At 41.3% G+C, this 24,494-nt stretch overlaps 1 protein-coding gene across 1 annotated transcript; it reads left to right on the top strand.

The window, feature by feature from the left end:
* Positions 1-543, top strand: LOC110701657 (protein FAR1-RELATED SEQUENCE 5-like). The gene has a single exon (XM_021879271.1). The coding sequence runs from the start codon at positions 1-3 to the stop codon at positions 541-543; it is 543 nt and encodes a 180-aa protein (XP_021734963.1).
* The last annotated feature ends 23,951 nt before the right edge of the window (positions 544-24,494 follow it).

Raw genomic sequence — 24,494 nt, 5'->3', positions numbered from 1 at the left:
ATGTCAACTATTCCAGAGCAATTTCCTGATGATCATCCAAACATCCGGCACATTTACAATTGCCATAATGATTTCAGGATGGAGATGTTCGAAGGAAGAGGAGTTGTTCAACAATTTCTTCATTTGCCGAGAGAGAGTAAGTACATTTACTGGGTCATGACCGACGATCTCGACGTCTTGCAACATGCATTTATGGTGCACCTGATCACGGTCAACATACTCCGCACATACCCACATGTCATATGTATGGATTCTACTTACAAGACCAATCGATATGGGATGTCGTTCTTTGAGATAGTAGGTGTGACACCGACAAACCAGAATTTTCTAGTTGGTTATGTTTTCATGCGTGGCGAGTGCACGGATAGCTATCGGTGGGTGTTGCAGAGATTAAGGGAGTTGATTGGGTTTGATAAAGAGCCATCTGTATTTTTGTCAGACCGTGAACTTGGGCTATGTGCGGCTTTGAGAGAAGTGCTTCCAAGGACGTCACATTTACTCTATCGATGGCACATCAATAAAAATATGTGGAGGCTAAGGTGACGAGGATGTTGAAAAACAAGAAGGTTGGTTCTAGTTTTAAAAATGGCAAATGGAACAAAATTATGAATGCAACAACCCAGGCGGAGTATGATCATGCTCTAGCTACCATGAAAGTGAGGTGGGCAAGTTATCCGGCAGTGATTCAGTATGTTGAGAGAACATGGCTTTGTCATAAGGAGAAATTTGTGACATATTGGACGAACCAGGTTCTTCACTTTGGTAACACCACCAATTGTAGAGTTGAGGTCAACATTCAGCAGTGAAAACGTGGTTTGAATCATCTACAGGTTAGTTGTTTTACTGTATTAGTTGTTGTCGTTATTACGTAATTGTAATTATAATAAAAAATTAAAATGTATTTACTAATTTAAATCAATGGCATGTTCTTTGGATACCGTATGGGCCCGAGTACATTGTCATATCGGTAATCGAATCATACAAATTCGTAATGAGTTGGAGGCATCAAGGTCTAAAATTGGTGAGATGTACAAACAATTGCCACTGTCACGTATAAATGGAAAAGTGTCTCAACATTGCTTGAAAGAACTTCATAAGGAGACGAAAAGGATGCGGGATTTGAGTTACCAGGTTTATGAACGTTGTGGATGTGCTATGCGTGTGACCCATGGTGTTCCATGTGCTTGCCAGATACATGATTCGCTGGTTGCACAGACAGGCTTGTATAGCGGCCAAATTCATTCTTTCTGGAAGACATTGGTTATTGGTGATGGTGTTAACATTCCGAAATTGGTTCATGATTCGACCGAGGAGGCTGCACATTTTCGATCCCTAATTGATGAAGTCATGGAAAGTGATCCGGCTGTACGTCAAAATGTATCGCGAATCATTGAAGAGGAGCTACATCCGGATCATACACACCTTGAAGAACCACATGTGAACCTCAACGTTCGTGGTCGACGGTGGAACAATGACACCAGGCGTGATCGAAGTTATTTCGAGCATGTGAACCGTCAATACACTCAACATGGTGGTGACCAACAAATAGGTAATATTAAAAGTCTATTGATTTTAAAAATTATATTTACTATTAATATTATAACAGGTAATACTTGTAGCTTTACTAATAATTTATCTTTTAATTATGTGCAGCAGATCCGTGTGACATTAGTCAAATGCAGGTATTTGAACATGCTTCCGGGCCCAATGTTGTCGTACATTACATCTTGGAAGGATGTCATTGGTGATGGGAACTGTGGCTTTCGTTGTGTCACCGACTTCTTCTTTGGCGATCAGGCGCTATGGTTTGATGCTCGTGAAACAGTAGCGAACGAGATCGTCGGTCATCCTGATTTGTACGAAAAGATTTACGGGCTTGGACGACTTTGGATGAACGTAGAGCGTATTGGATGGGATGGTGGGGCTGTTGCGGGTGGCTTGCTAGCAGCGCCCATCGGCAGCAGCAGCCCGCACATATGTGCGTGGGCGTGCTGGGCCGAGAAGGCTGCAGCTAGCAGCCCGCGTGTGCGGGTCTAGACTGGGACGAGCATTAGGGTGAGTCATTGGGGAAGCATGTGAAGGGAGTGTGTTTGTGTGAGGACAAGTGGCATAAGGAGAGGAAGGAGTGGGGAGCAAGTATGGTCCCCTCCTCTCCAAGTGGTCCTCACTTCTCTTTACATACAACAAGGACACTTGTTGATTTATTACTTGCTTGCCTATTTAATTTATTTTAGCTTTAAATTAAATTGTGGAATTTCATGATCCCACATTGATGGGATTGAAATTCTCACTCCCACTTTTCTCTATAAATACCCAAGTTGGGTTTTGGAGAAAAGTGCTTGAGTGGGAGTTAGAAAGAGCATTGCATTTTGGCAAAAACTCTTAAACTCCATTAACACTTGGGTTTTGGTCAGACCTTGCTAACTCCAAGGTAGTGGACCTAAAAAGTCGATGTTCGTCCTTTGCGGGTGGATACCGTTGGAGGCTCGGTATTTTCGGAGCTAAAGCTTTCAAGTAAGAGACCATTAGGTCGGGCGAAGCACGCGTCAAAGTAAATTCCGATTATCCTTTGATGTTTATTTGTTATGCTTTATGGTTTTATTAATTGCGAGTGGTTCTTTGGGTCGGGGTCGTTTCTACGGTAAGTTGGACATACCAAACCCCAACAGTTCTTGCTAGGACATCCCGATCCAACATCCCAAAGCAGACGCACGAGGTAGAAGAAGGTCCCGGGTCAAGGTACCCTGATGTGGCCGAAAGCACGGAAAGTACTCATAAATCCACAATCGTAGAAGCGTGAGACAACCAGCAATCGAATCAGCACCTTTCCGTGATGCCATGCCCAATTGCTGATACAAGTAAGCCAGTGCAGCTGTTCCCCAAGTGTACTCGTTAATTGGGACATCCATATAACATAGCTCGTGGAAGAAGGAAGGATGCGTACAGTTACCACTCTTGTCTACAAACAGTGTACCTCAGTTGGTTGACGCCTACTCTGATTCTCAGTTTTAAAATTGACGCCTACTCTGATTCTCAGTTGGTTGTTAGCCAGTATGAGGGAAGCTACGAGGCTACTCATCCGGCTATGATTAAATATCTTCAGGCAGTCAAAGAAGAGACCAAGGCACTTAAGGAATTCCGGCTGAATCAAGTGCCTAGGTCGGAAAACAACCAGGCGGATGCATTATCAAAGCTGGCATCTTCCGCCTGCCATGATACGCCTCGGTCAGTCTTCTGGGAAGTTCTTGAAAAGAGAAGCATCTATGAGGATCCCGTTGGAATTCTGGACCAAAGCTCTACCTGGATGGATGACATCCGGGCCTATCACTCAGACGGCACACTTCCTGACTCGCCACAGGAAGCAGTCGTCCTGAAAAAGCGAGCTGCAAGATTCGAGTTGAAAAATGGAGAACTCTTTAAGGCGGGGTTTTTGAAGCCTTTGTTGAAGTGTGTCACCCCAGAAAAGGGGAAAGAAGTTCTCGAAGACTTGCACTCGGGATTCTGCGCCTTTCACATAGGCGGCAAGTCCCTATCCGTCAGAGCCAGACGACACTATTTTTGGCCAACTCTTGAGGCAGACGCCAAGGAGTTGGTGAAGAAATGTGACAAGTGCCAAAAATTTGGCAAACTCATTCACCGTCCGGCTACTGATCTGACGGCCATCCACAACCCTATCCCGTTTGCAAAATGGGGCATGGACATTCTAGGTCCTTGCACGCCTGCTCCAGGCGGAAAGCGCTACATCTTAGTGGCTGTGGATTATTTCACCAAGTGGGTAGAAGCTGAGGCGGTTAAAAACATCAAAACCTCAGACGTGATTTCCTTCTTCCGGAAAAACATTATCACCCGGTATGGGGTACCTATGTCTATGGTGTTTGATAATGGTCCTCAGTTCGAGATGCCTCAGCTAAAAACTTGGTTGGGAGATCAGGAGATCTCAAGCTACTGTGCATCCGTTGGTCGGCCCCAAGCAAACGGCCAAGTTGAAGCCTTCAATAAACTCATCTCAGACGGCATTAAGAAGAAAATAGAAAGAGCCGGTGGCTTATGGGCAGAAGAGTTAATCCATGTCCTATGGGCCATCCGGACAACATCAAAAGGGGCAACCAGTGAAACCCCATTTCTCATGGTTTACGGTGCTGAAGCCGTCTTGCCCATCGAACATTACGAGCCGACTCTTAGAGTCATGCTATATAATGAAGAGGCAAACTGGGAAGCAATGCGCCTGGCATTGGATTCACTCCCAGAACGCAGGGGCAATGCCGCCTTGCGTCATGAGATTTACCGCTTGAGAATGACGAGAGCTTACAACAAAAGAGTACACAAGCGTCCTTTGAAAGTTGACGACTTGGTGTTACGAAAAATGGAGGCAACTGGTAGGGCCAATGAGCTGGGAAAGCTAACCCCAAATTGGGAAGGCCCCTACCGGATCTATGAAGAAGTAATGGACGGCACCTACCACTTGGAAACTCCAGACGGTAGGCGCCTGCCTAGAACCTGGAATGTAGACAATCTAAAAAAGTACTACTTCTGAGAATGTAAACTTTTTGTAAACAATGAGTCAATTAATGAAGATTCATACTTTGTTTGCAAAATTGAGATATGGTTTGATTACCCATCCGGGTAATATCCAGGCGGATTCCCCATTTACCTAACTAAGTTCGATACTTAGTGAAGGTTATATTTGTTTGATCGCCTGGGTAATACTCGGATCTCTTGTTTATTTAAGTTTGATACTTATGTTTATTCAACTGCTTGACTATCCGCCTGGGTAATACTCAGACGGATTCCCCATTTATCTAACTAAGTTTGATACTTAGTATGATCAAATATTTGCCTGTCCGTTTGGGTAATACCCAGACAGACTCGTTTGTTTAAAAAAAACTGATTTCGGTACTTAGTGTAAATTTAATACTTTGATTAAAAACTAAGCACAAAAACATTTAGTGGCTATGCAACCGGTCTCAAACAAGACCAGAGGCTAAAATGGCCGGATGGTTGCTCATTTTATAAAATCGCCTGTCCCAACATGGACAAAGGCGTTCGGCGACACCCCTCCGGGTGCAATCGTCGCAGAGAACAGACTATTTGTCGGTTCTACATATCCATGCAGACGACAAAGATTGAACGACCTAATTGGTCAACTCATAGTTGTCTGACCAAGTTGCCGAATACCGGATGCCATGGGGCATCAGTCGGTCACCGGCTGAAGGTTTCACTTAGGTTTATTCCAAAATTGCACTTCCCACCCCAATTGGGGCAAAAGAGTCGTGCAATGGCTATGAAATCTCTACCTAGGCGGACAAACGCCGTATGGGTAGTAACTGGAACGCCTGTTGATGTACGGCTGTGCACTTGGTTTGGGGCAATCACTATTGTGATTGATTGACTTGTAAATATATCATGCTCTTTACAACATCAGACGTTTTCAAGACAATCAACTAACTCCACTTGAAACCAACCACACAGCCGTCCAGGGGCAAGGACAGCCGGACTATTGATCAGTTAGGCAAAAATGAAAAATCGCCGCATGCTTTTGATAAGTTAGGCAAAAATGAAAATTCAGATGCAAAATGATCAAAACCGACTCAGTCGGTGCATTTACTAAAGTCCACCCAACCAAACGGTTGTACTGGATTAAAATGTTAACCAGACCCCGTCCGGAAGAAAGAAATTGTTAATTAACACGGCTTTGCAGCCGGTAAATACAAGGATACTCGGCACGCAGGCCGGGGAAAGCAAGTTATGGCATACAACCGCTGAATAAAAGTAAAAATAAAAAAGCAGAGATTGGCATACTGTCGCTGAATGGTCACTTCTGGCCTGCAGACAGTGCCTCCTGGTCCTCCTTCTCCTCATCATCTGAGGGTATCTCCTGTGCTTCACCAGGACCAGGAAGCTCAGGCGCGGGCGGCTCATTGTTGGAGTTGACCCAGGCTTCGAAAGAGGCAGGCTCTGGCTCACCTTGTTCTCTCAAGTACACCACGTCCTCGACGTACCTGTGAGCCAGTGCCCAGACGCCATAATCCACGTCCGGGTACAGGGCAGTCCAGGCGATCTTGATCCGGGCGTCATTATCAGCGTCACTCTCAGCAACAAGGCGGTTTTGCTCCGCCTCCAGGGTTGCTGCAAAGTTTATCTGAGCCTGAGCAGCCTCCTTTTCCAGCCTCTGAACCTTGGTCTTCTGTTTGGTGTTCTCTTCGGAAACACCTTTAAGTGTGCCAAGGTCCGTCTGGGATTTCTTGAGCGCCTCACCAGCCTTTTTGGCACTCTCGTCCGCCTTCTTTTGGGCTTCCTCCGCCTCCTTCTTAGCCGTCTCAGTATCCGTCGCCCGATGATTGGCCGTCTTTAGATCTGACTCCAGCTGCTGGATTCTAGACGCCTGTGTCATAATTATTGATTTAGTTACAAGTTCATTTACGATAGTCGAGTGTAAAGCAATATTATCAGCGTCTATGGCAGACTTCTTGGCCCTTTTTACCTCTTCCCGTTTGCGGGAATAAGGACGTTTGAGCCCGTCCACCCGCAGCATAGCCTGCAAAAGGTCAGGCGGTACAAGTATTGCAGGCGGGATAAAACACTTGGAAAAAACAAAATTGAATTGACAAGTTTCTTACCTTATCCAGAAGAGATAGAATGCGTTCAAGATTGAACGTCTCTATCCCAGGGATATTGTCCTTATCCCTCTTCTGGAAGGCTTCCAGCATGGCCTTGGCGTGCTTCTGGACGTCTGGCCAGCGGGGAGATTGATCTGCACCACAATCAATACGTGATGAGTGCGAGACTAAGGCGGCACCTATTTGTTGTCGACCGTCTGAAGATGACGTCTGCTGAGAGTGGGATTTCACCCGTAAAGGCCACCCCGGCTCAAGCGGGGATTCAAAAGGGTTCTTACCTTCAGAGCCAGCCAAGCGGGAACCACTTGCAGGCATGGTGAATCCCGCGGCTGATAAGGGGTTGACAAGATCAAAGCACAGGCTGCCGCCTACCTTCTCGAGTCGCCCCGCTATCCGCATCTGCTGATGCCCGGCTGGGGCACCAGGAGTTGATGCAGAGGTGGATTTTTTGATTTTGTTGAGAATGGCAGGGTTCTCCTCCCTAGCCCGTTTGAGTTGTTTCTCAAACAACTTTCCAACCTCTCCTCCCTGCAAAAATAACCAAAGTTAAGGATTAGCATCCGGGAAAAATGATTTTTAAAGGATTACTTTATGAGAGGGTCAGGCGTTTGATACCTTGGCCTTGACCTCAGCCGCAGCTTTCTTCGCAAGATCTTTGCGGATGGTTGCAGAAGACCGCTTGGGGGTTTTCTCCGACTGCAGCATGTTTAATGCTTCTTCTGCAAAAAGAAAGAAATTGGTCAATATCATAAATCAATTTCGATAGAAAAATACTACAGGCGGTTATAAACTCAGGCGCATACATTTTGTAAACATGTGCCCTAGCCCGCAGGCGGCTAGGAAACACTCATCCCTGAACCAGGCGCTCTTGGGGATCCAGTTCTTAGGAACTTTTATTGTTTCCCCGGTTGACAGAGTTGCGTATGTGAGGCCGAAAAAGTCTGCCTCAATTATCTTGTTAAAATCTTCCTCTAGGATCCGAGGAAGAGCGCACTTCCTGCCCAACAAGTCGGGCTTCTTATTGTACAGACGGAATTCGTAATTTTCCCCTCTGGTTGGGGCTGACATCAGGTAGAACCTGTGCTTCCAGCCATCGAACTTCGAGACCTTGTCTAAGGTCATCATATATTGAGGCTGCGTGGTTAGAGTATACCACGCCCTCCAGCCGCCTAGGCTTCTGCTAAGATAGTGCATACTAGCAAAAGCCTCCCAGCTAGGGTTAACCCCCTGAACTCGCAGGCGACAACATACCCCAGAATGTTTGTCCAAGAGTTGGGGGTAAGTTGCCAGACTCCAAGGCCGTAGCCTCTTAAAATTGCCTTCACCGCCCGGTGAAGGGGGAAGCGAAGGCCAGCTTTGAATGCCGCCTCATAACAGCCGAAATAGCTGTTGGCGTTTTGTTGATCGTCCCCCCAGGCGATGGTGCCATTCTCAGGCGGCACCCGGATCCTATACCCGTCTCCTAGTGGGTGCGTTTTAGTAAAATTCTTCAAGTTTTCCTCCATTTAGATCTGGTCCTTGGAGGAGACGTGGATGTTGAAGGGATCATCCTTCTCGTTCCACTTTTTCTTTTCTTCCTCCTCGCTATCCGGAAGAGGGGGTAAGTCGTCACTGCTCTCAGAGGTAGAGGCGGAGCTGTCGCTCTCCGTCTCCCCCTCACTTTGATCCAAGGGGGCAGAGGCGGCCTCGTCGCCGCCTTGGTCGCATTCCTCCAAGAAGGAATCAGCAGGAGTTGAAGGGGCGCGCGGAGGGGACCTCCAGAGCCGTCTGGCCTCCCTGACCAGACGTTTCTCCCTCAGGCGTTTGACCGCCTGAGCCTTCGCTTTTGTAATTTGGATCAATTTCCGTCTGCTTTATCCGAGCCATTGTGTCCTGCACAGACACGTAACTGGTCGGAATCTGAGGCAAAGGGTGGTCCCAACACCCCGAGACGACACTCCAAATCCTAGACTCAGCCGTCCCTGGTGACCGGCTGGACTCTAACCTAGGTTTTGCCGTGTGTGTTGGTGATGCATCCATTTATTGCAAGAAATATGTACAAGCGGTGAAAAAAGAAAAAGAGCTGAAAGAGGCAGAGACGGTACCTTTTGAAGAGAGATCTGAAACTAGGCGGGTCCGGCTGGGTCTCTGGAAGACGAGCTTTCTTGCTTGTGCCTAACTCAAACGTGTGACGTCTGCTCTCTCAAAGTTCTCTCTAGAAAGTTTTTTGTAAGCGTACCAAAATTATGAGGGTAAACGGCTATATATAGAGGGTAAAAACGGGGGCATTTCCGTAATTTACCCGGAAGGTGAACAGTTACTCTTTAATGGTAAAATTACCACCAACCGGAGCGTGGCATGTGTCACAGATGCCACGTGGCGTGCCACGTCACATCTGTGAGGGGCAAATGTTTAGGGTAATTTTACCCCGCCACGTGGTCCAATCAGAGGATGACACGTGTCAGCCCCAGGATGGCTCAAAGTGGACCAATCCCTACTTGACATGTGTTAATCCAGAAATTAAGGGAAAAAGGCGGCCTTCAGGCCCAAATCCCGAGAAAGCCGCAAAGCGGCGCAGCCCACCACTGATTAGGGTACAGTGACCTAATCAGGGACACAAATCCCAAAGACCTTATAAATAGGGAGAGGACCCTCTTTTTGGGACAGGTTATTATCATTTATTACACATTGACTCTTTGATAGAGACATCTCGAGCTTGGAATCCGAGCAGATCCCTACCTAAATTTCCGCACCTTATTCTCCCTTCAAATTATTAACGTGTGCGTCGGAGGCGGAGCACCACCCAACTGGTGTCTCCGTTTCTTTTGCAGGTACAGCTCACCCCGGATCAGTCTTCGTGTTGTAACTCTCTAGAGGGACAAAAACACCCAAAACAACTACCACTACTACTACTACCACTACCACCACCACCACTACCACTACTACCACCACTACCACTACCAATACTACTACCACCACTACCACTACCACTACCACTACCACTACCTGATAAGTGACTTTTATGTCACTTTTAGGGTGTTTATTGAGTCGTTTTCGGCTTATTTTACAATAATTTAGCCCATTTTGTTCTTTATTTCTTTTATTTGCTTATTCTCGTCTTTTATCTTTATTTTGAGTATTTTAGTAGTTTTTATTAGTTTTTAGTTTATTTTTGTAGTTTTAGTTAATAATTTCCCGCTTCTCTCATTTTATTTATTTTATTTTCTTTTAGTTTCTAGTTTGTTTTATTTTATTTTATTTTATTTCATTTCATTTTATTATTTATTTAATTTTAGCTTTTTATTTTACTTTATTTGTCTTATCTTATTTTATTTTATTTATCTTATTTTATTTTTATTTTATTTTAGTTTATCTTTATTTTATTTTATTTCGTGGTAATACCCTCGTGTTTTTGGTTGTAGGTGTTCCGGGTTTCAAGTTCAAATCATGTTCGGGGTCCGAGGTTCGAGGCAAATGCACAATGCTCATCACCTCCTTGCTGTTGCCACCATACCAAACTAGCCCCAGCAACCCACCACAACAGCACCAGCCACCACCAAAACACCACCAATATAATCAACCACCACCAATCCACACCCAATTCAACCCCGTTACCATCCCACAAACCGCAACAACAGCAGCCCCTGCTCCACCACGCAACTCCAATCAGTCCAACCACAACCACTGTCACAATCAATCACCCAAACCACCGTCCACCAACAGCTACAACAACAAACACAACACCATCAGCCACCGCATCCTCACACCACCAGCAACCCAATCAATTACCCACAACAACCAATTAATCACCATTTCACACCCCCTGTTCCACCGTCACCTCCCATTTCGCCACCAAACCGCCAGCAATTACCACCTCAATTCGACCCTCGCAACACCAATTAAACCACCAGCCCTTCACCCACATTCAACCACCCAAATCACCACCAAATTACTCACCTCATAGCCGCGCAACTCACAACACCCAAACTCACCATCTCAAGCATCAAATGCGGGCGCACAACCCTGTCAGAAGGCGCACACAATTGGAGTCCAAAATCGAGTCGAGGCAGAAGCTTTGCACGACCTGTGCGCTTCTTCTGTGCGGGCGCGCAATTGTGGGTCAATCACGAGGTTTTCACGTGATTTTAAATGAAAATTGGACGACCACGATAGATGCTGATGATGTTGATTTACGGTGGTGATTGTGATGATTTTTTTTTTTGCTGTTGGTGATGAAAGTTTGGAGCAGCCATATTCGAAAGGGAGAAGGGGAAACTGGGAGTCTGATGTTTCGTGTTTTGGGGGGAATTTAGTGGGTTTTGGGGGTTTTTCTTTTTCCTTTTCATTTTATTTTATTTTTAGTTTTGTTTTTTTTGGTTTTTAGTTTAGTATTTTAATTGTTTTAGTTTAGTTTTATTTCTTTTTAATTTCTTTTATATTATTTTAGCTAGTATTGTAAATACCCCTTTGGGGTTATTTTCTCATAACTTTTCAGTCAACATTTTAATTTTAGATAGATTAGATTAGTTTAGCCTTTACTTTCTCTCTCTTAGGGTTAGTTTAGGAGTAGTGTAGAGAGAGAAAGCTTGGATTTCCATGGAGTTTTTAAGAGGTTGAAGAAGCAACTTTGTGGAACTTCTTCTCATCTATTCAATGAGAATTTTCTAACTTTCTCTCATCTTTATTTCTTGCTTAATTCTTAGTTTTTGCTTTTTGTTTATTGATTTGAGTAGATTAATTAGTTTATTTGTTTAATCTTGTTCTTATTCTTATTTTACCTTGTTTTCCATGTCTTTCTTCATTATGTTAGCTTAGATTTTGTTCTAGGGAAATGGATGAAGGTTATGTTAATAAATTGAATGATTGATTGTGATTAGTATGGAATTGTTTCTTGATTATTGTGTATGGATGATGCTTTTATGGATTAGAATCTTTCTAGCTAATTGATTCTATGTTCTTAATTGTGCCTTCAATCGATTGTGCGAGAGTGAGTTGGTTGAGAGCCCTAATTTCTTCCATACCTTTGCTAGGCTAGTTGCACGAGAGTGAATTAGTTTAGTAGGATAATTAACATGCTTAATTGTGCGAGAGTGAGTTAAATGTGTTGATTGTTCCTAATCAAGGTCATTTTCATCTAATTGTATGATGTTATTGAATGTATTGATGTAATTGGATTCCACTTTCCCTAGTTTTAGTTATTTGTTCTTAGTTGTGTTTAGTTGAACCTCTCTCTATCTCACAAGCTTTCCTAGTAGTCTAATTAGCACAAATTGATACACTTAGTCCTTTTGGGTTCGACCCTTTACTTGCCACTAACTAAGTTAGTGTAAGTTTAGGTATTATAAATTTCTAATTTGGTTAGGGTTAGTAGTCCTGTAGACACCCATTTGTGTCTCCCCAAAACCAAACCCAGTGATGAGTACCTTTCACGTCGAATCATAATCGAATGAAACGAAAGTGTGCAAAGGTCTAGTGGTACGGAAAGTATTAATTTCTTTTCTCTTTTCTCTATTTTTAAAAACTTTATTTTAAGAAAACGGCCAATCCAGTTTGGTTGGTCCATGATATGGGTCCAATAGTAGTGTAGTTAGATGGGGCTTGCAAAGACCTTTCCAATAATATATTATAAGCCCAATTCCGATGAATATAGAGGAAGTTATGGCCAATTTACCAAACTGGGCCCGGTTTGAGCTTTATGTGCGGCCCAATGATCTAGGGGAGGGCCTAATATGATTTATCATTCCTAATGCAATTAGGAATGATTTTAGTCTTCTAGAATATTCTAGAAGGTTCTTTTCATTCCTAATTCAATTAGCATTGATAAGTTGACTTTGTTGACTTTTCAGAGTTTTAATCAAAATCAAATAGCATTTTCGAAGAAATTATCCTCCAGCACGGTAAATTTATCGGATTTTTGAAAACATGTTAGAATCAAGACTGGTGTCCAACCCCAGGCCTTGGTGCCTGGAACCAGGCTTGGCGCCAGACGCTAGCCATTGGCGCCTGGCGCCAGCTAGCCAGGGTTGGCGCCGACCTTGTTTCCTGAGCATCAGACTCTGTTTTGTTAAATTATCTTTTTTAGCTGATTTTCTCTATAAATATCGTATTAAAAAATCCGTTTTGATACACCTACAATCATTCATCATTCACCAATTCATCATCTACATTCACCTACAACCAATGCTATTCATTCGCAAGCTTTCATCAACAATCATTAATTCTTTAGCATTCTTTCATTCAATTCTTTCTTACTTTGATTTCATACAAAATTCCGCATTCTCAAGATCTAGATACACCTAGCCATATTCGAAGTTGCCTTCGCCCTAGACGTGAAAGGTTTTAATTTCCGAGGGTTTGGTCCCAAATCTCTATTTCAATTATTTGATTTAATTGTTTGTTTATTATTTTTCCTTGAAGTTACTAAAGTGTGTATTTTGTTATTAGAAAGAGGTAAGAGGCATCAAAGTAAGTACTTTAATTGATTTATTGATATTATGATGTAGAAATCATGTTTATATTGTTATTATGATTCCTAGTATCATGTTTAGGGTAATTTTAATGTTAAATATGATTGTTACGATGCTTCCTATATTCTTCCTAATATTTATTCATGTTAGTATCATGTTTGGGTTAAAGATTTGATTTTTATTGCTTAGTGACATGCTAGGGTTTGTTATTAATCTTGTTAGTATCATGCCTAGGATCTTGCTATGTTTATTATGCTTTAATATTAACATGAACATGAACATGATTATGATTATAAATTATTGTTATGGTTATTTATTATGTCGCTTAATTTATTCTTTATTGCTTGATCACACCTTTTATTGCATCTTAAAGGGAATTTTGTACTTGTAATCATGCTTAATAAGATATTTAATAATCTTGTTAGGGTTAATATGATTATAATTCAAGTGATCGCCAATAATAGATTTATTTGTGCATTAATATTCAACTAACATAGATAAACAGGTTTAGGGTAATCCTATTGATTGCATGTTAGTCAGAAAGCGCACATGAATACGATCAGAATAAAGTAGAGGCCTATTATTAGGGCAGGTTTAATCTCTTTTAGGTTGGATTTGTACCTTCATCCCCGAACCGTTATTTGGTTCTAGACCTTATGGAGTTGACGATCTCTTGGATCGTTAAGGGGTGTAACCTTCACCTCGTGAACGGTTTACAAGTTCCTTAAAAACTTGTTGGCGACTCTTTTGCTCTATCTTCTTCCCTTTTGGACGCCACCGTACTTTAGTGTATGATCACAGTGGGGTTCAAGCTAGTGGGATTCTAAAGGCTCGAAATTATTCCCTACAGTTTTTGGCGACTCCACTGGGGAGAATTTCCATTTTAATTCCTGAATTTGTTTCAGCAATGATTTAGAATGAGTGGATGAGACTCGAAAAGTTCTAAGTATTTCATGTGCGTAATTTTGATTAACATTATCGTCATATGCATAAAAAAGATCTCATTGGAAAGACCATCCGTAATGAGTTAAAAACATAGGATTTTACACGTAGGAAATTTGAGGAATGTCTTTCACAACTAGGACTGAAATAACACCGCGCGAAACTGGAAGATTTTATCGAGCACAGAAAGCTGCAGAGGCATGTGGGAAGTAGCATCAGGGGTCAGAGCTTGGCGCCAGACTTTTAGCCGTAGCGCAAGACGCAAGCATTGTCGCCAGGCGCTACAGTTAAAATCTGGCGCCAGTCTCTGTTTGCTGGCGCCAATTTCCCCCAATACCGAGTCTTGATTGAATTTTTTCTCACTTTTCTGAAACCCATATGTGTTCTACATATGGACATAACCGTCTGGGAATTCATGCTCCATCTACCCAATTGAACGCTCCGTGCAACAAAGGGTACATCCGAGAATGTTGAATTCACTAAACCATGGAAGCGAGTTTCTTTCTAAAACTCGCGGTGTCCCATCCACTCGCGCTAACCCTTCACGGTTAGGCTTCCGCGCGGTGCATCCGGACAATTAACCATGGACCCTCTATTGACTAAACCATATCCCGAACTTTAGAGAACTAGAGCCATGGTTAGGTTGCGAACGCATTGCATCATTTTGTGCCTACTTGACTAATTGTGCATTATTTGTTGTGCATATATATTCTATGTTTCTCTTAACCGTTTGTTGACTTGTGTTGAGACTACATAAATTAATGGCTTAAAGAACTTTTCCTAATTAATTAATTAATTAATTAATTAATTTGAGTCAATAAAGTCTAATATTTTAATCGGAATTGACCTAGTACGACTTTAGGCATACCCTAGTTGACTATTAACACTGAAAACAATCCCAGACCGAAGCTCCACTATTGGCGCCAAGGTTTGAGCTGTAGCGCCACACTATGGAGTGTAGCGCCTGACAACAGCTATGTTGTCTGGCGCCAAGATCCACAATGTGACGCCAGTCCTGTCGCTTGGCCGACAGTTCGGATTATTGGTCGAGTCATCACCTAAGGTCTAATTAATCAGTCCTCTGTTTAATTCGGTTAATTTTCGCTGTCAATAACACCTTATCAAGTCATTAATCGAGTCTTAGTCACATAGTCTAGCCACATGGTCATGACACGAGTCTTAACGTACCATCTAAACTCACTAGTCTTAGCACACACGTTGAGTACATCACCATGGCCATGTCTTAGGTCCATGCATGAGTCGGTCTTTCCGTCATTTGAGTTGGGGGAGTACATTCTATTCCTAATTCTTCATATCCCTCCACCTAAATCTTCTTCACATTATTCCATCTTTCTTCACTTCCTCCATCCATTGCATGTTGAATAAAGTTTGAGTCAAATAATTAACAATAAGTATCCCCAAATTCCTTTTCCACAGTACTTGGTCGAGGAGAGAAGGGCTATTAATCAAGGACAACCTCTTTATTTTAGTCTCGCTTTTTGATAAACCGATTCGTCAAAAGAGGAAGGCTAAGAAGATAATGGCAACTCAAGAAGAAGTCGATGATCTTAAGAACCAACTGGCTACCGTGACCGAAACACTGAAGCTTCTCGCACTCAAGGTTGATGATCCCGTGAAGCAACAACAGATGAACCTCATGTAAGAGAGTCTAAGCAAGCTATCTAGTGACTATAAATTTCAGGGCATGAGTTCACAAGGGGTCTCGCTGGACAAAGAACTTCTTCCGCATAAGTTCAACGCCACTGACATCCCTAAATTCAAGGCAACAGATAACCCTTACTACCATCTAAGAGCTTTTGAAACTATAATGAGCATTAAGGGTATCGATAAGAAGGTTTTCCCCTCTCTGTTCCCACTATCTCTCGAAACCGTTTGTCAACAATGGTTCTTTTCTCTCGAGAAAGAAAAAACCTCTTCTTAGGAGTCGATAAAAAACGCTTTCATAGATAGATATAAGTAAAACATCCAAGACGAAATAGACCACAGACAACTTGAGATGTTAAAACAAAAGGAAAACGAAGGGTTCACTTCTTTCTTCAATAAATGGAGGGAAACTTCGGCTAATATGGTCAAGGCTCCTACCGAAAAAAGAATCTGTGAGGATGTTTATCAAGAATCTTCAAGGGAAGTATTCAAAGAACTTAAAATACCAACACGACTTGAATACTTTCAAAGCTGTTTACAGTACAGGTATTGACATTGAAGATGACCTTCTGAAAGACAATGGTGCGAGAGGAAAGAAGAACGACCCTCCTTCTTCCTCTCCCATTAATGAAGTACATGCCACGAACGCCTCTAAACCACGAATCCAAAGATAAAAAAGGGTGTTCACTCCACTTGGCATGAGTTATGAAACGGCTTTCGAGAAGCTACATCACAAAGGACTAGTCATGCCCATAGGGCCCATCAAAGATCCGGTTCCAGAAGCCAGGCCACCTAAGTGGGATCCTAATAAGCATTGCAAATATCATCAAGGAAAGGGTCACGACACTGAGGAGTGTTGGAAACTCAAAGAAGTCATTCAAGATCTGATCGATAACAATGAAACTTCCGAGATTCTAGCCATCGAAGATGGCAAGCATCCTTTGATCCATCACTTCTTATCACCCCTGTAGGATAGCCTATGATCGAGACAGCTTATATGACCTCTCTCGATGAAGTGGCCATAATTGAGGAGAATGAAAGTCTTTTCTTAAATAATACCAAGGAAGACTCGTCAAGTCTAAAAGAGGAAATTCGAAAACTGCAAAATGTCATTGCCATGCTCTTGAATGTGGTAGAAGGATTAGCAAATCGGGTGATGGCCATTGAACAAAATTCCCGCCAAGGGTTTAATGAAGAACTCAATTCTCCTAAGCCACAAGCAAAACAGACCATTGAAGAATACACACCAATAAGAATGACTTACAACGAAGCTTTCGACTGTCTTCACAATCAAGATCTTATCCACCCCATTGGTCCTAGTCAAGACCCTCCAGCTGAAAAACGGTTTCCCAATTGGGATCCAAATTCTTATTGTCGATACCATAGAGGTCGTGGTCACACCACTGAAGTATGTCTCGCCCTCAAAGATCGTGTTCAAGATCTCATTGATTCAAATCTCCTTCATGTTCCTCCGCGCGACAAGAAGGCGAAGATTAGTAACAATAGTATCAGTGGCTGTAAAGGGAATAAGAACGACTATCCTTCTTCTTCCGAAAACACCTACTCTAGTAATAGTGTTGGTACTTTCGACCTTAGTGAGATCCTAGCCATGGGAAATCGAAAGCAACTGAAAAGGGAATTTACCCCTATTGGAACTAGCTACGATGATGCTTTCAATCGACTCCATGCCAAGGGAATCATTACTCCCTAGGACCTATTAAAGATCCCCCACTTAAGAAAATATTGCCTAGTTGGAATCCAGATGAACACTGAAAGTACCACCAAGGCAAGGGTCATGCTACTGAGAGCTGTTGGAAGCTAAAGGAGGCTATCCAACATTTGATTGATAACAACAAGCTTCCCATACCTCCAGTTAACAAGAAGAGCGAGTGATGATAAGGGAAACAACACAAGACAAGAGGCGAGCTTCAACGACAAGATTTTGCGACCTCTTTTTTCTTTTTTTTATTTACTCTTTCCCCAATAAGTCTAGCATAGGCACCTTTTCTTTTCCTTTAGATTAATTTTGTAGTCTTTTTTCCTTTTCTTTTAATAAAAATGAGCATTTATTTCCTTACATATGATCATTTCATTATATTGCATTAAAAAAAAAATCCGTGTCGAATTAAGCACAAGGTATACCAATGATTTGAGGCACCCCTTGTAGCCACATCGTATCTCCTTTCACCTTTCGAATATTCAATCCTTTCTTCATAAACCACTTTGAGCCTCATCTAACGATAGACCTTCCTTTTTTCAATCTACATCTACCTAACCTTGGGATGGGATGGTGTGCAACTTATGCAATTTTCAAAGAACAAAGCTTGAGTGATTTGACTAATTCAAAAGATAGCAAAAATAGCAAAAAAATAAATAAAAGTGTACAAAAGGGCAAGTGTTCCAATGTCTTTGATATGAAAATATCTTCGATAAGAACACGTCTCATATTGCTTCTCTTATCGAGTGCTCGGTACCGTGCCTGAGAAACATGAATGCCAAGTGAGTGAAAGACCGCATGATCGGGATTGCCCACACTTGCAAAAGTAAAATAAATGCTAAAGAAAAGAGAGCTAAAAAAGAGTAGGAACTCAAGCATAAAAATATAAAGATTCAAAAACGAGGATGCACACCTTGGGGGCTTATCTAGGGTCTTGAGCCTTTATCCCCTTTTTCTTTAAACCTTTAGCCTAACCACGTTACAACCCTTAAAAATACCTTTTTGAGGTATACACACTTGTGCGAGGTTCGGCTAGAGCTACGTTCGGCCTGATTCCTAACGGATACGTAGGCAACCTCACATCGAGGTGCGGCCGTAATAAAAATGCATTCATATTCACATTCACACACTTACACCGTGATCATATCAAGGGATATCCTATGCTTATCCCTATTCACTTAGAGCTAGACTTGGGGGCTTGATCCCTACATCATTAGCTTACCCTAGCCTAAGAGTCATCACCATTTGACTCTTTTAACAAATAATATTTTTTCACACACTTAGCTCTTGTGGCTTAGCTTTAGTGTCACTATCACACACTGCACAGATACATGACCAAATATACTTCCCTTAGGAACCCTTTGTCATGAAATCTTAATACAACGCTAAAAGCATGCCTTGCATCACGAAGCATGAAGTACTTAGCCTCCGTGCCTAAGTTACCCAAATGCTTTCATCATTGAGTCAACAGTTGAGATAGCCTAGGATGGGTTAATCCTTGCACTTTGAGAGATAGTATCAAATGACATTTCACTAAGCTCATTCAACATGCACCTTCACACTTCGATTCCTTTTTCGCGTCTTTCTTTTTCGGGAGAAAGTCGGTACCCTCCACAAAAATGACGGAAATTTTTGCTTTTTGCATTTTCGAGTCGCACGATCACATTACAATGCACACACGAGTCATGTACACATTGATTCATGTCGTGTCATATCACTTTGATTTGAGTCTAACACATGTGTCATTACACTTCGAGTCGAGTCAACCTTGAGTCAGTCAAACATATCAAGTCAAGTTTATACCTTGAGTCGTGTCAAGTCGATGAGTCAAGCTAAATTAAGCCTTAGGTCGACCCTAAGATAATTAATGAAATTGGCAAAGTTCTATAGTAAAAATAAATACAGGTGTAGCAGAACAGAGAAAGACCCTATCACAGCGTTCGGCGACAGAATTAATTCTTAGCGCCAGAAATATCTCAGCAACGACAGAGCTCGAAGCCTATCAAAAAGGTGATTTCGACCTCATGCAGCAATTTCGGGTTCCTTGGTACGCCAGTTAGCCCCTATAAGCAATTTGACATGATTAAGTAGTCAGTTTAATTACAATTGCAATAAGTGATCGACCTGATGAAAGATCGTCTCACTTAGCTTGAAGCGCCAAAGAATTGGCTCATCACGGAAACACCGGCATACTGGTTTTAGCGAAAGCAAAGTTCATGCGAGCTTTAGAGATCGACAAACGTTGGTCTTCGAAAATTTTTCTTCAGAACATTATCGCAACAAACATTCAAGCACCGAAGCTCTATTGTTCAGAGACGCGTGAACATTTCCATCAAAAGCTCTTTTGCTCAAGAGACGCGTGGGCATATCATCAAAGCTCTTTTGTTCAGAGACGCGTGGACATTTTATTCAAGCTCTTTTGTTCAGAGACGCGTGGTCAATTCTTTTCAAGCTCTTTTGCTCAGAGACGCGTGGGCATCCTATTATTAAACTCTTCGTTCAGAGACGCGTGGACACATCACTCAAAAGATCATATCAAAAAGAAGCTCTTTGTTCAGAGGCGCGTGAACATATCAAAAGGAAGCTCTTTGTTCAGAGAGGAGTGAACATCGAAACAGCAAGGTAGCGTTCCCTAGATTGTGGAGAGTTGTCACAAAGAACTGAAGATTGTTTCGAGAGAAATAATCTTCGATAGTATTCCCTTGGATGTGGAATATTATCATAGCGGAAGAAGGTCGTTTCAGGCGAAGCAATTTTCCAAATTGGAAGCAATTACGGGCGTAGCGGTTTTCAAGCGGGATGGCATTCTCTAGCTTGTAGGAGGTCATCAAAACAACAAGGATGCAACAACAATCGGTTACTTTCAGAGACGTGTGCTCGACGGTGCAAGATACGCGTTTCTTAACTCTTTTATCTGTTTAACTAACGCTAGTTTTGCAAGTATCGGCGTTACTAGAATGATTTAGGATCGCAGAACGTTCTGAATCATTCTCCGTCCCTATCGATACTTTGACTTTCGTTTTTGAAACTTGCGTTTCTCCAAACTCAGTCAAAGTGGGGGCTTCTGTAGACACCCATTTGTGTCTCCCCAAAACCAAACCCAGTGATGAGTACCTTTCACGTCGAATAATAATCGAATGAAACGAAAGTGTGGAAAGGTCTAGTGGTGCGGAAAGTTTTAATTTCTTTTCTCTTTTCTCTGTTTTTAAAATTTTTATTTTAAGAAAACGGCCAATCCAGTTTGGTTGGTCCATGATATGGGTCCAATAGTAGTGTAGTTGGATGGGGCTTGCAAAGACCTTTCCAATGATATATTATAAGCCCAATTCCGATGAATATTGAGGAAGTTATGGCCAATTTACCAAACTGGGCTCGGTTTGAGCTTTATGTGCGGCCCAATGATCTAGGGGAGGGCCTAATATGATTTATCCTTCCTAATTCAATTAGGAATGGTTTTAGTGTTCTAGAATCTTCTAGAAGGTTCTTTTCATTCCTAATTCAATTAGCATTGATAAGTTGACTTTTTAGAGTTTTAATCAAAATCAAATAGCATTTTCAAAGAAATTATCCTCCAGCACGGTAATTTTATCGGATTTTCGAAAAAGTGTTAGAATCAAGACTGGCGTCCAAGCCCAGGCCTTGGCGCCAGACGCTAGCCATTGGCGCCTGGCGCTAGCCGTTGGTGCCTGGCGCCAGCTAGCCAGGGTTGGCGCCAACCTTGTTTCCTGAGCGTCAGACTCTATTTTGTTAAATTATCTTTTTTAGCTGATTTTCTCTATAAATATCGTATTAAAAACTCCGTTTTAATACACCTACAATCATTCATCATTCACCAATTCATCATCTACATTCACCTACAACCAATGTTATTCATTTGCAAGCTTTCATCAACAATCATTAATTCTTTAGCATTCTTTCATTCAATTCTTTCTTACTTTGTTTTCATACAAAGTTCCGCATTCACAAGATCTAGATACGCCTAGCCATATTCGAAGTTGCCTTCGCCCTAGACGTGAAAGGTTTTAATTTCCGAGGGTTTGGTCCCAAATCTCTATTTCAATTATTTGATTTAATTGTTTGTTTATTATTTTTCCTTGAAGTTACTAAAGTGTGTATTTTGTTATTAGAAAGAGGTACGAGGCATCAAAGTAAGTACTTTAATTGATTTATTGATATTATGATGTAGAAATCATGTTTATATTGTTATTATGATTCCTAGTATCATGTTTAGGGTAATTTTAATGTTAAATATGATTGTTACGATGCTTCCTATATTCTTCCTAATATTTATTCATGTTAGTATCATGTTTGGGTTAAAGACTTGATTTTTATTGCTTAGTGACATGCTAGGGTTTGTTATTAATCTTGTTAGTATCATGCCTAGGATCTTGCTATGTTTATTATGCTTTAATATTAACATGAACATGAACATGATTATGATTTTAATTATTGTTATGGTTATTTATTATGTCGCTTGATTTATTCTTTATTGCTTGATCACACCTTTTATTGCATCTTAAAGGGAATTTTGTACTTGTAATCATGCTTAATAAGATATTTAATAATCTTGTTAGGGTTAATATGATTATAATTCAAGTGATCGCCAATAATAGATTTATTTGTGCATTAATATTCAACTAACATAGATAAACAGGTTTAGGGTAATCCTATTGATTGCATGTTAGTCAGAAAGCGCACATGAATACGATCAGAATAAAGTAGAGGCCTATTATTAGGGCAGGTTTAATCTCTTTTAGGTTGGATTTGTACCTTCATCCCCGAACCCTTATTTGGTTCTAGAACATATGGAGTTGACGATCTCTTGGATCGTTAAGGGGTGTAACCTTCACCTCGTGAATGGTTTACAAGTTCCTTAAAAACTTGTTGGCGACTCTTTTGCTCTATCTTCTTCCCTTTTGGACGCCACCGTACTTTAGTGTATGATCACAGTGGGGTTCAAGCTAGTGGGATTCTAAAGGCTTGAAATTATTCCCTACAAGTCCCAACGACCTACTTTTAACCCCGATCACTACCACTACCACCACCACCACTACCACCGCCACTACCACTACCACTACCACTACCACTACTACTACTACTACCACCAACTACCACCAACTACCACCACTACCACTACCACCACCACTACCACCACCACTACCGCTACCACCACCACCACTACCACCACCACTATCACCACCACTACCACCACTACTACTACTACTTCTCTACTATAATAATAAAAAAAAAAAATCGGAAATTGTGACTTCCGCCCAGAATTTCCGGAAGTTCCTTGGAAGATCCGCCTAGAATTCCAGATCCTCCAAGGTTTTTCCGGAAATTTCAAGCGGATCTTGACTTCTGCCCAGAAATTCCGAAAAAACCAAGGAGGATCCGGAAATTCCAGGCGGATCCTCCAAGGGTCTTCCTAAATTTCTGGGCGGAAGTCCCAATTTTGTTTTTTTTTTTTTTTAATTTTTATAAAACCTTTTACCTGTTCGTCGCCTCCGCCGCCAACACCGCTGCCGTCTAACCCACGACCACAGTAAGTCACCCTAATTCACCCCGGATCAGGCATCCCTTTGCCTTGTTCTTCAAGTGGTGATTGTAAGGTGGTTGTTGGTGATGGTTTTTTTTTTTTTTTTTTTTTTTTTTTTTTTTTAGATTTAAATTTCATATTTTTTAAAAAAAATTTGAGATTTAATTTTTTAGAGAGATGAAATGAGAGTGAATGAGGTTAGAGAGTGAAATATGTAACTCGTTGAGTAGAAACTCCGTAATTATATGCTAGGGGTAGAAAAGTAAATTCCTTATAAAAATGGGAGCGTTAGTATGTAGTTTGCGAGCGACGTTTAACAACACCCAAAATCAATTAAGTTCGAAAATGTTGAGCATAATATGCATCCCCAATACCTTCCGCCTATTGGAATCAATCAATTTTAGCTTGGACCTCAAATGAGAGTGGTGATGAGAGGAAGAGATATAGTGAGCAAATCGTCAAGTTGCTCTACAAAACACAGGATAAGAAATTTCAAGTAACCCTCCAAGTACCTTTTCTCTTGTAAAATGTCAATCCAGTTTTACATGCTTTGTTCTCTCATGCATGATAGATTCTTCGATGAATGTATAGCAGAGTAAATTAGTTATCACAAGAAAACTTAATTTTTCAAAGATTTTTAACCGCCAATTTAGTAAGTAATCTAACAAGCCATGTAACCTCTACCGCTACCATCAACCCGTATTGTTGCTTCTGCATAAGACTTAATAATAACTAGTATAGTGACCGTGCGATGCACGACTTATAAATCAGCTTATTAATTTTTTTTTTTAAAAATAAAATTATTAATCCCGTAGGGAAAAAAAAACTAATATAATTCAATTAGTGTAATAAAGGGCTCTGTTTCACTAACAAATTAATCATGTAATGGACTTTTTGTGAGAAACTACCTAATAAAACCAAAATTTTGTGAGAAACTACCTAAAAAATGATGTAAGAAACTTTCTAATAAAAGGTAAAATATTGTAAGATACTACCTTAGACCGAATTTCTACCGTTGACTTAATTTTGTTGATCCACCTTAAACACCCCCAAAACCACTTTGAGGGTTGGTTTTTGTAGACACCCAAATGTGTCTCCTTAAAACCAAACCCAGTGATGAATACCTTTCATGTCATTTGATTATCGAAAAAAGCGAAAGTGTGAAAAGTCTAGTGATGAGGATGTTTTTATCAAAATATCTCTTCTTTCTGTTTTTTGAAAATATTTCTTTTCTTACCTTATTTATGAAAAACGTGCATTCCAGTTTAGTTTGGTCCATGATAAGGGTCCAATAATAATGTAGTTGGATAGGGATTGAAAATAGCTTTCTAACGATATATTATAAGCCCAATTCCGATGAATAATGAGGAAGTTATGGCCAAAATACTAAACTGGGCTCAAACCGGATTTTACCTACGGCCCAATGATCATGTGGAGGGTCCAAAGGTCTAATCCTATTCCGAAAATAATTAGGATTAATTAGAAGCTTCTATAAGTTTCTAAAAGATCTTAATTATCCTTTTTGAAAAGATAAGATTAAAGAATTTGAGTTAAATAAAAACTTTCCT

This window comes from Chenopodium quinoa, unplaced genomic scaffold (assembly GCF_001683475.1).
Source record: "Chenopodium quinoa cultivar QQ74 unplaced genomic scaffold, ASM168347v1, whole genome shotgun sequence".
NCBI lineage: Eukaryota > Viridiplantae > Streptophyta > Magnoliopsida > Caryophyllales > Amaranthaceae > Chenopodium > Chenopodium quinoa.
The sequence above is the reverse complement of the archived record's forward strand: the minus strand, read 5'-3'. Positions and strand labels throughout refer to the sequence as shown.

What these genes read in the sequence shown, in the direction of transcription:
- LOC110701657 (XM_021879271.1), top strand. Translation starts at nt 1, where the DNA reads ATGTCAACTATTCCAGAGCAATTTCCTGATGATCATCCAAACATCCGG.